Genomic DNA, 18,766 nt, shown 5'->3' on the forward strand with positions numbered 1-18,766 from the left:
AGATAATAATTTAGCAGTTTTTTTTCTTCTGCTCTCCAGAAAATTTAATAAATTACTTTAGATTGTGTACTTCTGTGATGCACTGTATGCTGTTGGCCATTTTGTTATTTCAAGTCTCCACATTTCTCATTGTACCCTTTCGTTTGTTATTCTAATATTACTGAACCCAAATTGCTTGTGCGTTTTTGTTTTTGCAATTTACTGTCAACGCTTGTCGGTTGGCATATTTACTTTGCTAGAATATGAAGACAACTTAATTTAACGAAAGCATTTTGGAGTGAAAAAATGGAGAGCAAAATAAATTTTTTTGTCTGATGTGAGTTTGCCCTTTAGTAGACAGCCAAACAATAACTTAATGGATGCAATATATTTACTTTCGCATGGGTGTGTTCACGTGTGTTTGTGTTTGGTGGTCAAAGAAGGATGCTTTTTCGTTTTCTCATCTTTGCTTTCAGGTTTCAAGTGCTGCACTCACTGAGCACTCTCCTATAAGTTATCGGTCCGCAAAATGCCTTCTTTTTGTGTTTTTATACCCTGAACAGAGTGTATACAGTTTGACATGAAGTTTTACATACACAGAAGAAAACGTCCGGGTCCTTTAAAATATATGCATGTAACGATAAATAATCCGCGTTCCGAGCTTACTCGATTTAGTCTGTCTCCACGTCCGTCTGTATATACACGAATTAGTCCCTCAGCTTTTGAGATCTCAATCTGAAAATTTTTTTCACAAGAAGGTGCTCATTTGTCGGAATCGCCGATATTGGATCACTATAACCTATAGCTGCCGTACAAACTCAACGATCAAAATCGAGTTCAGGTGAAGAGAACTTTTTATTTGTGAAGGGTATTATGACTTCGGTTCCACCAAAGTTTCGTTTTTTGTTTTTTTGGTTTTATATACTCACTTAATTTTTATTTTCTACATATGTATGTATATCAAGAATAACGGTTATCTGTTGTAGTGGTAGCTGTACTTACCCTTGCATGGACAGAATCCCTTGCACGCTATCCTTATGGTTGTGGAATGTATGCAGTTGTGGTAATCCAATCTGCATAGCGATGAGTATGTACGGTTGTCGGCGCCGCATAAGAAAGTCGGCTTTGCCACCGGGCAGGGCTTGCAATTGCTGGACGAAGCACGTGGCAGCCAGAGACGCGCGGGCGGACAGGCGCGTGGTCGGCCAAAGCATTGTTGCAATAGCAAAAATTGGTAGTGGATGGTTGGCAGCAAGGATGCAACGGCGCATTCGGTGGCCGCATAGTAGCACATAGCCAGCACGCGAGCGGTAGCATGAAAGTAGATAAAGAAGAGAGAAGTATGGCGGAGAGGGGCCAACGTTATTGAACAGTTGCAAGTTGAGTGCGGCAAATTGCTGTGGCAAATGAGTGTGCTTGTGTATGGATGTATGTGTGTGTGAGTGAATGAAGTAGTGGAAAATTAATTTCTTATGCAAATTATAGTCCGCTGGCTGGCCTGGGCTCTCTGGCTGGTTGGTTGACAGGCAGAGTTGGCAGGAGTCAGCTGCCAGCATGCGAGTATTTTAAATATTTCTCACACTCATACACAAATACTAACATACTCGTTCGTTTACACACATACATACATATATACGCTCTTAGTGTATAAGGCGTTTTGTTATTCTTGTGTGGACGAATACTCACTTTTTCGTACATTTGTAGTCACATGATTGTTTACAGTTATGCATTCGTACCATATACATACATACATATGATGTTTAATATATAAGTTTTCTTTAACAGACTCCACTTTTCGGTTACTCAAAATTTCTTTCTTATTTTTTTTAATATTTACACATATTCTTTAAGGGATTATATGTCATTGTGAGTCCGAAAAACAAACAATTTCTTGGAAAAAAAAAACAAAAAAAATTATTCATCAAATAAATAATAATTTAATGTAATTTAAAGTCGCTTCTTCTTTTTTTAAATTCTGGATTCTTTGATCCCCTAGCAGCTCTCCAGAAATACCTCCGAAAAAATGTTTTATGGCAATGTGGAAGATTTACCTGCATGATACTATCTGAAACCCTCAAACCATATAAAAATTATCAAAGGTTGATCCAAGTAGAGGTACTTTTTTCAATAGCCTTTTTTTATAAATCACGGGTGAGTCGTGTAAAGCTGTCATGTTATTTTTGTTTAGTTTTGCCGGGCATTTCATATCTGAATCTAATAGTTATTTTCTGGCACCACGGGCTACAAAAGCAGACCGAGAGGGACAGCAAACGATGTACCAACCAAGACCATATTTTTGTGCCGCTTTTTGACATTTCTCTTCAGTTTGCCATTTCATCATGGAAAGATATACGATCCAACAACGAGTCGAAATTATTAAAATTTAGGACCAAAATTCGGAGTCATTAGCCTCAACTTTAAGAGCGCTGCGTCCAATTTATGGTCCTCATAATCGTCAGATCAACAATTGAGCGTCTAATGAAAAAGTTTTAATCCACAGGCACAGAAAAAATGTTCCCGTGCCAGTGAGGCAAAGAAGTGCTCGTAGTGTCGAGAATATTGCTGCCACATCAATTGAGGAAGATCCAAATCAGTCTCACACGTCGTTCTCAAGCGTTGGGCATCTCTGCGACGTCACTGTGGCAATTTTTGTGAAAAGATCTTGGCCTGCATTCTTATAAGGTCAAATTGACGCAGCCGCTTGCTCACCAGAATCGTCGTATGTTCGTGAAATGGATTGAGCAACAACTTGAAAATGATCCGGATTTTCATCGAAAATCATCTTCAGCGTTAGAGCTCATTTCTGACTGAATGGCTTGGACAATAAGTTAAGTAGGCATTACTGGTTAGGCAACAATCCACGGCCACTTCATGAGTCATCATTGCTTCCAGAAAAAATTACGATTTGGAGCGGTTTATGGGACGGCAGCGTCATTGGGCCATACATCCTTCGTGATGGTCAGGTGGCAAGTTACTGTGAATGGGAAACGCTAACGCTAAATGACAACTGAATTTTTTCAACCCGAATTCAACGATATGGACTCGAACAATATGTGGTTTCAGCAGGACGGCGCCACAAGTCACACAGCGAATGTTACAATCGGTTTTCTGAAAACCAAGTTTAGTGAACGTGTTATCTCACGAAATGGTTCAGTCAATTAGCCGCCTCGATCGTGCGATTTGAGGCTTTTACATTATTTCCTAAGGGGCTACGTCAAGTCTATGGTCTATGCCAACAACTTAACTTCGTACGAAAATCGAAATCAAATTCATTTAGGTTAATTTCTTGTTTTGACAAAGCGATTCCGAAATGTTTATACAGAAGTCTGTAGGTAGTATAGAAAAATTCAAATTGTAAGAAGGGTAAAAACGGATAATGAGCTCGACATTCGAAACTTACTTAAATTTAAAGAGAACACATGTTCAATTCGCTGAATAAATGGAGGCTTAGTAATCGTCGGAGAAAGATACGCATTTCACTTATTTAGCAAGCTGTCATCCGTTTGCTGTTCTTTTCGTAAAAAACTTTTAGGCCGATATAAGCCTACTCCATGATTGAGCGTTCGAATATCGAAATTAATCTAAGCAAAAATCAATATAGATAAAATGTTCATGTTATGAAAGATTTGGCAACAAGTTGGAATACATGAAAATCAAGTTCAAGCAGTTGACAGTTGACAGCTGACAGCAACAACCAATTAACTTTCATACAACAACACACACAATTACTAAGATTAATATGAACAGTAATAGAAAGACTACGAAAATGTTAAAGGTAAACTTCACGGAAATGTCAGGGAAAAGAGGGAGAGATAGTGATGGCAAGTGATAGCCAAAGCGTGGAAGGAGCACGTGAACGCAGAAAGAAAGAAAGTGACGAAAGCAAAGCTGTCAACTGTCAAAAATCAAGAAAAACATTGAGCGATAATACTTGAGGGTTTTGGGAATTCAATGCCACCCTTAGAAAGGGTGCCAGCACGCGGAGCAGTCAAATGGAAAGCAAAGTGAAAAAATACCTCTACATGTAGACGATATGCGCCGGTCTGCGGTGTTTACAACAAAATCTAACGAAAATTCCTGCACAGCACTAAACCAATAAATAAATGAAAAAGTTATGGGAGTGTAATATTGAATTTCCATTATTGAATTTTGGTGTTTTCCATTCGTTATGCGAAAATGTGTGAACGCCCGTTAGCAACAACAAACAGCATGAGCAAACAAAAAGCTTTTAGGGTCTGTGGGTGGATGGTACGTTCGCCGAACAAAGCATAAACCTTTGGTAAACAACAAAAGCTTCAATTGTGCGCTCAATAACACAATTTGTGATAACGGCACACACCGTGTTGACATCGAGTTCGACCATTTGCCGCAGTTTGGCTTTACGAAGAGAGCGGTTAAAACTTTTGTAAACTATGCGAAAGATAACTGAGATTACAAATAGACAAAAAAGGAAACAAAAAAAGTCAGAAAAGAAAATTAAAATTTTATCCAAATAAGTTTCAGCGGAACATTTGTTTTGTGTGCGGAATCAGTGTTAACAGTTTGTCTTTCCGCCGCCTTTTCGGTTTTGTTTAGTGGTTGCAAAATAGAATAATAAAACTTTGGTTTCATTGGAATATAAAGTGCTACTCATTACTTTTCAACAAAAGTGAAATTCGAGATATAATTGTACGAAAAACTTTGTGAAGCACCTTGAGTAATACGCCTATTAAATATGTGGTAAAGATGATAATGATTTGAGGTGTAATGGGGTACAGCTATGCTGGTGGGTAAGTAGTTACAGTTGTAGAACTATACCCAATTCCTTTTCTTGCGTCCTCGCCACTCACCCTGGAATCGCAGGTAACCGGTGTAGAGTCTGTTGTCACGACTAAAAGAGAGTAAGCTTCAACGGAGCCACTTCGATATATTTGGTTTAAGGGTTCCTTGAAGTTTAATTGCAGCTTCTGATCATTTGAGGGTCGGCGCTGAGCGCGCATCAGCCTTTAAAAAAGCTGGTCGTTATATATAAATGTGTATACAACTTTATACTAGTCGCCTAGCGATGCTATGCGCCATGAGATAAGCCTCCTTAATATCGCATATAAGGTCTTATAGAGCGTAATGTGTGTAAGACTGAACCCCACACTCAACAAACTGCTTGGGCTTTATCAATGTGGCCTTATACTTGGAAAATCTATTGCCGACCACATTTTCATCATACGCCAAATCTTGGAAAAGACCCAAAGAAAGATCGACACCCACGACCCTTTCGTTGATTTTAAAGCGGCCTTCGATAGCACGAAAAGCTAAATGGAATAATGAACTGTCACTCATACGCCATGGGCACAAAGGTTTTTTTAAATTTTTATTTATTAAATTTGACTCATATTAAAATTTTAACCCTACTAATTGGGAAAATATAGATTTTCGTTCATTTTAATTACAATAATTCAACGAAAATAAGTTCCATTAAAAAATTCTTTGAAATATACGAAACATACACATAATAATTTTTATAAAACAAATTTTCAAGTTTATAATAGTGTGCGTAGGTGTGATTATGCACTTGAAATAACGCTGCACATGTTACGGAATATTAATTTTCATGCTTGTGAATTTCCATATAAATTTCATGCTTTCCTTTTCAATTTCGTTTTCACTTTTATTTTCGTCATGTCAAAAAGCAACGTAAATACTACTCGTGAATAGTTTAAAAGCTACAGTTTACCAGCCACACCAGAGCAAAGCATAGTTCACGTCACAGAAGCCAAAAGTGTTGCATACACACAGGCACACACATACACCTACATACACACATGCATAACTACCCACACATATCTACTTTGTTGCGAACATTTGAAATGTTTGCAACTTTTGTGGTTCAGCACTTGCGTCATTCGCACTTGCCCTCGTGTCCGAATCACACAGCAGCACACTCACACACATAAACACGTTTAGAATGTTGTTATTACTGCGGCTGTGCATTCTTTGGCACAGTCATTTGTTCGCCATTCGGTGCTATTCACTTTCTCTCTGATTATCCTTTGTTTCGCCATTGTGTTCGTTGGTTTTGTTTGAAGTGTTGCTGCATTACGAATTTCGCTTTGTTTGTTTGTTTGCTTATTTTGTATTCGCTGTGTGCACGAGTGCCTGCTCGTAGACTTCACTTTCATCACGAAAAATGTCACCAGAGCAACAATGTGGTGCGGACGGACGAATGCGGGTGCCAAGTGTGACAGTTCTAATATTTACAGGGGATCGTTGATATCAACGAGTGAAGTGCTCATAAAGCAAAGTAAATAAATTTCGCATACAAGGCAACTCGTTTATTTCTAACAAAATCACACATTCTTACTGGTCAATGTTCGAACAATATTTTTTACGAGTATACATTTTCAAAGTCTAGAGCAAGGCAACAGGAAAACAATGCAGCATCCCTTGTGGCCTGTCCCGCATTGGCAAGACTACGCTGTAAGCTTATGGGGTCCCCACGATGAGGCCACAGAGTCTGTTGAAATTCGCGTCAAGCGCGGGCATCCGAAATGATCAGTGTTGCAAAGGACCAAAACTGGTCTATGCGTGGCTCATTTGCTTACCAGACTAATCTAGCCTACAGTTTTAAAACTCTTTTAGATCACTTGGAAATCATTTCGCTATAAGTTTGAAGCTTAAGACGATTTTTAGTACATCCGAAAACTGTCTTCTGAAAATATCACCCTTACATTATCCGAGAAGTTCAACAGTATATGTATTTCTGAAAGATTATCATTACCCCCAACATAACTTAAACGTTTCATTATGCTCTACTTACTGGCGATCGATCTTATACATATATATTTTTGGATGAGACAACAAAGAGATAAAGGTTATGGGAGAAAACCCATGATAAGCTAAGTGTAGAAATTTAGGCTTGACTAATATTAATGAGGTTTCATGATCACCAGTGTTTCATTCACTTATTGATTATTTAAGTTAAGCAGTGAGGTTTCGTACTAATATTAGGGACACTCTTGTTCCGCTTACATCGGATTGAAAACGACTTGGACATCCGATATCATCTTATGTACTGGCACTGAATCTATTTACTCCGCTATACAGAGGAAGCCCGAAGAAAGCTGAATCTGGTCATGATTTGCACGCAAACATGGCTTGACTCACAGAAAAAAACAGAGCTACTACTGCTGACGAACAAGTACTAAGAATATTTTAAGGACACAAAAAGCTATACACTATATAAACAATCTAGTATTCCACAGAAAAGCCAGTGCAAATCTCTTCCTAGCTTAGCAGATCAATGGTCAAAATACGAGGACTCACACAAGAAAAGAGAAAGCTCTTAATGTCAACAACCATCAACGTCTTACTTATGTAGAGCACAGTTTTGGGCAGATGGCTAAAAAAGGAAAACCGACTCAGAGTTGCAGCAGCTTACCGAACCAGGTGATGCAATATTATCCATAAGTGGTAATGATTCCATTGACTTTCTGGCGCACGAAAGAAAAAAGCTGTAGGTGTTAAAGAAAACAGATGAAAATAACAAGAACGCTATTGACCGAATAAGGAAAGACACGTTACTCACATGGCAATGAAGATGGGAGAATGAGAGTCACGGCTGATAGACGACTAGATTTATAAGAGATTTAAACTTATGAACAAGTTGAAAATTTGAAGAAATCGACTTCTACCCCACACAGCTACGAGTTATCCGAACACGGATATTTCAGAGAGTACCTTCATAGAATGGGTAAAGTCGAAGAGCCGTAATGCCTATATAACGACGCGACAGAAGACAACGCAGAACGCACATTCTTTGCTATCAATCAACGTTTGTTTTGATACATTTTTGTAACTGTCGAGTGAAGAACCGGAGCACAATTTTTTATGATACATATTGGCATTGAACTTGAACCCAGTCTGCTGATTGACTATTAAATTTTCGCTTAATACCGGATGCGAAAGATGAGTTCCAGGGCCTTTAATATTATTAGTCTATAATTTTAAATGTTATAGCAATATACCATCAACACTGTTAGCTAGGCAGTGGAGAATTTTTCGAGAGTTCTTTCTGGTATTGTTTGACAAATCTCAATTCACATTTGAAAAACCTTTACTGATTATACATTTTGAGGTTTGGAGCTTAAATACTACCATCTAGGTGAACTTAAAATTAAGAAAGAATTTTTCAATAAAACTACAATCGTATATTCACAGAAGCCGAACTATAAACCAACAACCTTACGAGATGTGGTCTGTTATGAAGTTATCTCCTTACTATTACCACTAAATTGAAGGTTTTATTGAGCAGAGAAAGATCCGATTTAAGTCAAATATGCACTGTTCAGTTCCATCAGACGATTGTATTGTTACGGTAATTTCAAAATCCGTTCTCATAAATCCTCGTACTTATTGGAAAAAACCTGGTCAGTCGATTTTCACGAGCTTCTCTTGATCTGAATTTTGACAGGAAGGAATAATAAAGACTTGATACCAGGTCCGGACTATAGGTGAGATGCATTTGAACTTCTCAAACAAGCTTCCACAGCTTCTGGTGAGTCACAATCGATGTGCGTGATCGACTTCTGAATTGCGAGTTTGGCCGTAGTGAAGCAAATCATAGTAGATGTTTCCCTGCCAATTTCTCGAAAATCTTGCTAACTATCATTTCTGGCTTGGCCACTATTTGCACCAGAACACCGCGATTCGACCACGACCATTTTTGCTTGCGTAAGTGTGATCAACTTTTTAAGACCAGTAAGCATCTCCGTCAGAAATGTACCGATTTTGTTGCAATTTAGCAACGATTAGCGGGTGGAGATACTATATATTTTTGCGATAACTGATGTGGTATCTATCTATCCCATCGAGCACAAAATTTTCTTATTAGGCAATTTTATAATTTCATTTATTAGGTGTGAGAGTTTGCAACATTTTTTTATTGTTAACATGAACACTTGATCAAAAATTTTGATGAAAAAAAATTAATTGTGGCGCGTCGGAAAATATTGTAGTAGGGAACTTTTTTATGGTCAAAAGTCGCCTTAGGGGACAACTGCAAACTTTTTCTGATACTCAGAGTTTTGAGTATACAAATCCTTTATTTTATAGAATTAGTAGCGCCGTCTGAAATTCCAATATATTTAGCGCAGCATCACTCGACACTCAAGCAATTAAATCCGCCCCAATTATCGTTATTATCATTACTAAAGCTTTATTAGCGGCTATCAAAGAGTTCGTAATTAAATTCGCAAACTTTAAAAACCATAAATTATTATACGAATACTTCCAGAACGCTTGCGCTGAAATGCTGCCATAAGTGTTTCTGCAACCTGCAGTTAACTTGTTTGACCAATACAGCCAAAGATGAGCTTATAGTATATTTAAGTAAAAAGTGTAAAGCTCACATGGTTGGCCGTTGCCGGCTGTGTGGCTACCGATACATGTGTGCGTGTGTCTGTGAAAGCCTGTATAAAAGTTAGTGTGTCGCTAGGTCGCTTCTTAAGCGCCACTTACTCGATTATAACGTAAATAAAACTTTTCACATTCGATTTTTTTAACGAGTTTTCCTTACGAGAGGGAAAGAATAACTAAAACAACAACAATATTAAAGCCATATAAACTCATTTCAAGGATAATTTAGTTGAAAATCGCTCGACTTCCGTTCGTGGAATTAAGTGTGCAATCGTTTCGGTTTGTCCTTAACACACTTTGCCGGTTTGTTAGCTACGAAAGCGGGGCGAAAACAGTTAAAGAAGTAGCAAAGTAAACAACAATAACCACAACAACAGCAATAAAAAAGTAAAACAATTCAAACCGACTCGCTGCGGTGATGAGCCATAAATTTTTCGCAAAGCACACTTACAAAAATTGAACTCAATAAAAGCGCTTAAATGCCGAAAGGACGTGCGAATAGCAGAGTATGGGCGAAGAGCAAACGAAAATAAGAAAAGAACATAAAATTTTGTTTTCGATAAATTTAAACATGCCTCAGTTTCCATTTTTCACCGATCTGTGGTTATATATACATATATTGGTCTATATGCATTTTTGTAGCTTTTTTATTGTGGCAACATGTTTCTACAAAGTACAATAATTTTGTTCACCTAACGGTTGTTTACGGTGTGAAATTGGATGAAATCGGCCTACAACCACGCCTACTGCCCATATACCTCATTTTCAAATTCCATCTTACTATTTCACTTTACAGTCGTACGAGTAGTGATCTCAATGAAGAAGATCTAACGTCTCAAAATGATCGAAATCGGATCGTATATCTCCTCCTAGATATCGCATATTTGGAACCCAGTGCCTATGGATGATTTTTTTTTTTCGGAACTATAGGTCAATGTGTGAGATACAAGTATATAACTAGTATTCGGAGAGAACCCTTTTATGATAAGTTTTCTGCATAAGAAATATGGGTTAAATTAGGTCAATATTTGCATTAGCCCTCTAATACCTATCACCCAACTTTGATCTTTGTAAGTTGCAAAACTCTGAAAACATTTCACACAACCGAACTTAGCCCTTCCTTACTTGCTTTTGTTTTGCTTTTGTTATTGACGTGACAGCAGGAGCCTCAGACTGAAGCATAAGAGGTCAGCATTGTAATCGCGTGTTAGTTCGCTATTTGGGTTTAGGTCAGACGATAAGGTTCGAGAGAGCGTGTCGCAGCAAGACATACTATATATAGTTCTTACTTACTAGCCTATATTGCAAAACAATGATTGCAACGCGTGTTTAGTTTTTCCTAAAAGGAAGACAAAATTAACGAAAGCAAACACGCAAGCAAGCCTGTACATAACATATACCGCTCGGCCCATAAACAAACTGACGCGCCTGAAACAAACATTCAACGCTTTTAGGCGACTTTTAAAACCGAAAACTATTACATAAATACAGCGAAAATCCGTTAGCCTCGTCCTTCATTGTATTGGAAACAATTTATTTGATCTGTATCTTTGAATTCGTAACCAAATAAATCGAGGTATAATAATTTAAAGTCATCAATAGAGGTGATGTAAGCTACTCACTACAGGTAGAAATAATTCAGTAGTAACTCGGCCTATTTTATTAAAGTAAAAACAACTTTAAAGGTGATAGACACCATGACCACGCACATTTCAACGTTATACGGAAGTCTAATTCAAAGGTGAGGGTTTCCTTAGCTAGACGACCTGTCAAACTGTATCACTTGCTTGTAAGGTATTCTCACTGATATATCTTTGAAACCTTTAACCGATCTATAGAGAATATTACTTTGATGTTTTCAAGACAGTTTATAATTATTATATATTATCGGACCAGAGCCATATTTACATATATCTGTTCACGGACTGTAAACTGAAGGGCATTTTTCAAATATGTTGTGGTTACTTTGATTATCGAAGACGAAGAGCAACCTCAATGGATTTATTAAGAGAACAATTCAGTGGGAGAATTTCACGTTTCAATATGTAAAGTATAAAGCTTATGGGGACAATCCCGCTTCAATTCAGGCCTTGAAACAAACCAGTACGCGTGTCATTCGTCAGTTACCGGTCGAAATTTCGAATGAATCATCGAAAATTGGACTCAACGGATGAACCATCTGAGACGTAGCCGCAGCCAACATTTGAGAGGGATAGTTTTCAAAAAATAAATGTCAAAGAATATTCTTTCGAATGATAATAAACATTTCCCATTAAATTTGAAGTTTCTGTGTTTTTTCTTAAAAAGGTAGGAAATCTAGAAAAGGATAATATTCGCAATCAGAAAAAGTGAGAAGTGACCTATATGTTTAAAGTTAGTATATTTTCTGGGTTAAAACTTCAAGGCTATCTAGCATTTTTCACTCCAGAATTTACGTCCTTTATTACACAGTCATTCTTATTTTTAAAATTACTTTCCATTACGATAACCTTTTATCTCTCGACAGCACCGCTCAAGAGTAGTTGGATAACATTTTTTGCTTACCTTTAACAACCTGAATCGCTGCTGTTTCAACACTATTAAAAAGTATCAGATTTTGAAAAAGGGTTTGTGGTATCATCAGGTCAAAGTATTGGCTTAAAAGTCGTAACTGATTACTATTAGGTTATGTTAATCTTGTAGGCTTGTGAGTCGCACAATGACCAGTTAATATTCCTTAGCGATGCCAGAGGTGCCGAAAGTGAGGCCGTAGAACCTATTGAAAGTCAGCTTAAATTTTAATGAAGTGGAGTTATATAGTTCAAGAGAAGTAGTCATCCTTTGGAATGCCTGCGATTGAGATGAATTTCAATAGATTTTACTCTTCCAGAGGTTTAAACAGCAAGACCACCGAACGTTTGAAACGTTGTCTTGAAAGTACGGATCAAATGCACAAGAGTTGCTCCAAGGTTTCCCTGAGGCCTTGCTTTTGACATTTTCTGCAGTCATCTCGATGTGTCAGGCCCTTTCCGCTCGAAGCTAAGACTGTATTTAGGACAGAATTTATATTCCCATCCAGATTTCTGTTAATTTTTTTATCAAAAACCCACATGCCAAAGTTCTTTTAAAGAAAACGGCCAAACTACGTATTCTCAAAAACCTATTATCAGATAAGAACCTCCCTAATATGCTACATATCTACCGCATAAACATTTGTATAGCAATTTTATGTCGATTGTTGCCATGGTAGCCTCATTTTATTGTTATTGTTGCGCTGGCATTGATGTCGAAGTGGGAAAAAAATGTCGAAACAATGCTATGACGTTGTTGTTAATGACGTTGCCTTTGGGAGGATGACGGCATTGCAGGTATTTCCAGTGGACATGGTGCTTATTGTCAATGCAGGGGGACTATATACATATATAAATATTATATGTGTGTCTGTGTATGTATGTATGTGTATATACATTTTTATATGCCGCCAACTTTAATATTAAACTTAAAACTGTAAGCAAAAATATAACGCCAACTGGCAATAAAATACACACTTACGCTTTTATATAAAAAGTTCTGTGCCAATATACATACCTACGTATGTACATACATACACATTTACATTTTAACAGTTACACGTGCATACTAAGCGACAAGTAATTGCGTTTTTTACACGCATACAAGTGTAGACTCAAACATACATACATACATCTGGTAGGTATGTGTATTGGCAACCGTGATATTTCATTTAAAATGCCATGTGCTTTGCTTCATTGTAAACTATTATTTGCATTTAGTTGCATATGCAGACGGTCAGCTATTAATGAGTCCACGTATATATAATATTTATGTTCGTATGTATTAAAAAATACTCGCTATATTTTATTGATATTTTAAAGCGTACTTTTCATGCTTGTATGTGTGTTTGTCGCTGCAGATTTTTATACACTAGCAATATGTTATTATAACTCCTAACGATAGTGTGAAAATGGATGAAACCGGATGATAACCCCGCTTACTCCCATATAAGCTTTAAAATACCCTAGAGCTCTAGTGCGGGGGATCACGACAGATAGCGGCACGCCAGGAGCAGCACAAGGATCCATTCTAAACATTCAGTTACGGCGCTATTCTAAAACTTGAAAGCCAGATGAATCTCACTTAATTGGCTACTCGAACGCCAGTACGATACACAGAAGAAACGCGAAGAAAGTTTAATCAGGTCAAGCAAGTTTAATCGGACGCAAGCATGGCTCGACTCATACATCAAAAAGATCGCTACTACTTCAAGCAAATAAGTATATAGACCTCGAAATAAGTATGCAAACGACTATGGATAAATATTCTTAAGATACAATAACAACATGGTAACGAATATGGAGAATGAGAGTCGCGGCAGATGGACGGCGATACTAATAAAAGACCTTAATTTGGGATAAGCCGTAAGTTCGGAGACAGCTGTTATGCCGAACCGCCATGGCAATGAGAACGCTGTAGAATACCTAGTTGGTCAATAAATGCGGACAATTTAATCAACTTCCTGCTGGAAAGTGAAACCAGCTGGGATATTATCTAGAAATTTGGCTGGGATATATTCAGAAATCGTAGTAAAAAGCGCGACCTGGAGGCAAGTGCTACCCCAAAGTAATGCAAATGTGGTTCCAGGGTGGGTTACGGTTCCTTAGAGGAGAGGATTCTCTTCAGCGATTTCAAAGCTACTTTTGACAGCACGAAAAAGAGCTGCCTGTATGCCTCGAGATCTGAATTTGGTATCCCCGCAAAACTAATATGACATTGAGCAGTGCCAAAAGCTCCCTCGAGCTCAGGGGGGACCTCTCCGAACCGTTCGATACTAAACGACGTTTCAGTTAGAGCGACTCCCTTTCGTGTGACTTCTACAATCTACTACCGGAAAAAATTAATCGAGCTCCAGAACTAAATAGAGAACGAGGGTAAGACAAAATATCTCCTGTCATCAAACAAACACTGGCGACTTTGCTCCCACGTCACGACTGTCAAGTCATAACTTCGAAATTTTCATCAAGCAAAAATTATATCAAACGAAAAGTCACTGTTTTCATGAGGCAAATTATAGCTGTTTTTTCCACTTTCCTTACAAAGCCATTCAACAAAATGAGATTTAAATCGCCAGCCACCTGCAATAGTGCCACGGTTGTTTGGAAATCTTTCTTCTTTCGATTATTCGCACCGCGGAAAGACCGTTTGTGCTTTACAACAAGCTTTGCGACAGGGTTGTATCGTAAGTGACCTATTTTGAAAGTCTTTTAATCTTTGCGACTCAATGGCATAGAGCACATCAGAGAGCTGCACACTGTGAAACAACAAAATGGACTGAAAATCGGACAAATAAACAAACGGACCATGCCACGGCACTTTTAAACACAAACATACACACACCCACACGCTTGTGTAAACAAGCCTGAAAAAGCATACAGACTCGTTAATGAAAACGGACGTGGAGTGATGCGTGCGGTGACACATACGGGCATATTAACATACACACGCACACATTTGCACATATTGAGCGCACAAAAACAACAAACTACTACAATTTCAAGCACACACCGAAGCATGTGCGACAGCCATGTGCCAGCCATTCATACATACACACACACATTTTCAACCATATCATATTCGTAGCATGCTTTCAGGCGCCTCAGCCAAACAACCAACTGCTCAGCCAACGGGCCACCATTCGTGCATTCGAAATTACCGTTAATTAATGAAATGTGAAAAATCAAACATTTTTGATGCCACAAACCAGGCCCAGTCATTTAGAGATAATATCGACTAATTTCATTATTTCAAGCTTTTGACTCACTCTTCATCCTCTTCGTCGTCCTTATCGCCGGCTGTGTTGTTGTTCTCATAGAAGACATCATCCTCACGGGACTCCTCGTCTGAGCTGAAATTCTTCGCATCCTCATCATCATTGTCATTCTCGCTGTTGTTGTTAATATTGATGTTGTTGTTGTTGGCGTTGTCCTTATTGGCGCGCCGTTTAGCCGCCTCCTCCTCCAAGTACTTGGCTTTCGTGATTATTTCATCACTACAGGATCGGTGACGAAAAGATAAGACAGACAAAAATAATTAGTTCAACGGCAGTTCAGGAGAGTTTGAGCTATGTATGTGTATGTGTGGGTGTTTAAGAGAGAGGGAGATTGTCAGTGTGGTACTAGAAGGATGTGCGGAAGTGTGAGCTTAATGGCGTTGGTGAATTGTCGAAATACATACTTACAAATAAAAGGTGATAAAGGTGAGGTAAGGCGTAATTAAACTTTTTTGTATGAGAGCCACTCGTGTAGCCGAGTGCAGGATGATTTTTGAAGAGGAATTCTGAAGGGTTGAATGTTGCACTTAATTTTATAACAGAGAATAGGCCAATTGGGATTTTAAAATGATAGGCCAGCTTGGTAAGCGGATTTGTGGGTGGGATAATTTGTGGAAACTTCAAAGTAGTACAACAACAAGAAATAAATACTTAATGCGATCTTGTAGGTGTGTGGGTAAGTGCTCTTTCATGCTAATGCGATAAAGTTTTTGCTTTCAGAAATGAAACTTCTTTATATGCGAAGGATAAGGTTGGACTGCAACGAAATTGTGTTACGCAACGAAATCGCGTCACGCTTGTGTTAAGCACTGCGCTACTATTCTATTGTGGGCTTGATTATTATTTTGAGTTTGTTTGGATACTCGGATGATATAAAAAAAAAACAGTTGAAAAGTTGCCACCTGTTCGCAATATGTGTAGTGAAAAAATATATGAAATAGGAAAAAAAATTATTCAAAGTGAAAGGGTAGAACAGAAGGGGCCGAAAACAAATTATGATTAAAACACAAAAAAAAAACTTTGAAACGTTGCCACCTGTTTAAAAAATATATACTGAAAAACTATATAAAATAGAAAAAAAAAATACAAAGTTAAGGCGAAGAATAGAGAATGCCGAAGAAAAATTGCAGCTAAGAGGAAGGTTGCCACCTTCTATTTAAATTTTCTGAAAATTTCTCGGTACAATTCTCATATAGTTCACGAAACATTCGAAAGCAAGCCAAAACTGAGGACAATAATGAAAATAGTTGAAATTAAAAAAATTAAAAAGGTTGCCACCTTCTCGAATTGTTCAATTTCAGAAATAGAAAATGTGAAACACGCAATAATAAGGGTTTGAACTAAAAATGTTAAGCAGATTTTACAGTGAACTTAATAAAAGTAGAGTTGCAGAGATTAAAAAAAAACAATTTACAATAATTAACCAAATTTTAAAATTTTTAGAAAGTCCACCCTTTTTTTAAACAGTTAAGAAATGTTTACATGGATAATATTTTTGACCAGGGTTGCCACCTATTAACATTTTTATTTAATGAAATTGGTAAAAATGAAGTTTAATGGCTACACCGCAGCTATAATAGCCTTAACAGGTGCATTATTTTAACATAAGTGGCAGTTAACGGGTGATCCAAGTAGAGGTGCTTTTTTCAATAGCCTTTTTTTGACAGACCACGCTTAAGTCGTGTCAAGCTGTCACGTTATTTTGGTTTTTTCTTTAAAAAAGTAGGGAACCTCGGAGTGGATCACACTTTATACGCTACAGTGATCCAATCTGATGAATACTTATGTTCGATGATAATAGCGTTGCCATGAAATCGATGTTAACTATATATATACACAAAGAAATTTCACTTCTGACCTTTTTTTAAACATTTTTTAAATTTTTTTTTTTAATTTTACCTCTCTATTCATTATTATATTTTTGCTTTTTATAACTCTTTTTAAGTAACTCTCCACTTACCGGTTCTTGTGTAAGTCACGCTTCGACACACATACAGCGCTGTACTCATCCTCGAGCAGACAAATTTCACGCTTCTTGCAATTTAACGGCCGGCAGAGGTCACCTGTCGAGTGGGTGAGATGCAAACAAAAAGGTTAAATAATAACAAACAGTGAATAAGCAGTTATACAATACATACACACAAGCATACATACAGACATAAATATAAATGTGTGCGTGCGCATAAGCTATATTTCCAGCAGAGCTGTACAAATGATGTTAATTCCTTATAATGAGCGGTTTTTATTACATTATCTCGCAGTCGTATCACCTGTGCAACGGTTGCCAGCCGCACGACCTTTTCTGACTTTAACGGCAAATAACTTTAGTAATTTTATTTTCCCGCCTCGTGCAAATTAAAAGCAAATAGTCCCTTACCTAGCTGTGCTGTTGGCTGTGGTATTTAGCACAGGGTAGTTCGAATGCGCAAAAGTTGAACTTTAAAACTGCTTAAATAAGTTGTATCCAAAATTTACTACCTACACAGTTTTATACTATAAAATGGAAGAAGATATCTTTATCTTGATTTTGACCAGTTAGTTATATGGCAGCTACATGCTATGGTTGTCCGATCGAAATTTCTGCGGAGACAGGAACCTGATATGTATGGATCAGTTTATATGACAACAATATACTATAGTGGACCGATATCAGCGGATTTGACAAATGAGCAGATAATTGGGTTGAAAAGGATACCAACAAAACACAAAAATTTCAAATTTAATAGGAATGTTTATTATCACTCGAAATAGCATTCTCCGGCATTTATTTTTTGAAAAAAATCCCTTTCAAATTGTAGTTGCGGCTACGTCTCAGATGGTCCATCCGTTGAGTCCAATTTTCGGTGACTCCTTCGAGCATTTTGACCAGTGACTGGGGAATGACATGCGTGGTGCTTTGCTCTAAGTCCTAATCGCAGCGGGATTGTCCGCATAGAATTTACACTTTACATACCCCACAGGAAAAAGTGTAACGGTATCATATCACACGATCTTGGTGGCCAAATGACCGGACCGAAACATGAAACAATTTGAGTGAAGTTACGCCGCACAGTGGCACCGCTCCATACATTTCTTGGAAAAAAATAGAAGGAGTGGTCGTACCACAATGAAACTTTGCAGAAACACTTCTCTGGACTAAATTAAGAAATTTTGAAAAAATCTTGGAAAACCGCCCACTGCCACACCCACCTCCCATACAACTGCAATTGCCAAAATTTTTATTTTTGGACCTAGGGACTTGAAATTCGGGGCACTTCTTAATTGAGTTCTCCTGATGAAAAAAAATTAAACTTAAACGCAAAGTGACGTTATTTATACCTTTATCTTTATAAAAATCCAATATAATATGCAATGTTTTAATTGAATATGTAACAGGGGAAAAATTGTGTTAGTTTTTATTTGTAATATTATGCAGGCACCATATCTTTAACAATGGGATGTAGTTCTAAGGAAATTTTGTTCGAATGACGCCTTAAGCTACTTATGTAAGGATCCGAAGTTATGAGAAGTCTGTTGAAGACATCAGTATTTGTGGAAATTCGATCACACTTTCTCGAAAACATCAATCGATAC

The 18,766-nt window shown here is 37.6% G+C and overlaps 1 protein-coding gene across 7 annotated transcripts in view; it reads right to left on the minus strand.

The window, feature by feature from the left end:
* The window catches only part of LOC105231003 (proteoglycan Cow), a 152,501-nt gene that overhangs the window by 27,169 nt on the left and 106,566 nt on the right, over positions 1-18,766 (minus strand). For all 7 annotated transcript variants that reach the window (XM_049450570.1, XM_011212072.4, XM_049450569.1 and 4 more), the window contains 3 exons: positions 17,154-17,256; positions 15,185-15,412; positions 982-1,130 (listed from right to left, as the gene is read on the minus strand). In XM_049450570.1, the coding sequence (XP_049306527.1) occupies positions 982-1,130; positions 15,185-15,412; positions 17,154-17,256 (480 nt within the window). The remainder of the gene's footprint in view (positions 1-981; positions 1,131-15,184; positions 15,413-17,153; positions 17,257-18,766) is intronic.

This window comes from Bactrocera dorsalis, chromosome 2 (assembly GCF_023373825.1).
Source record: "Bactrocera dorsalis isolate Fly_Bdor chromosome 2, ASM2337382v1, whole genome shotgun sequence".
NCBI lineage: Eukaryota > Metazoa > Arthropoda > Insecta > Diptera > Tephritidae > Bactrocera > Bactrocera dorsalis.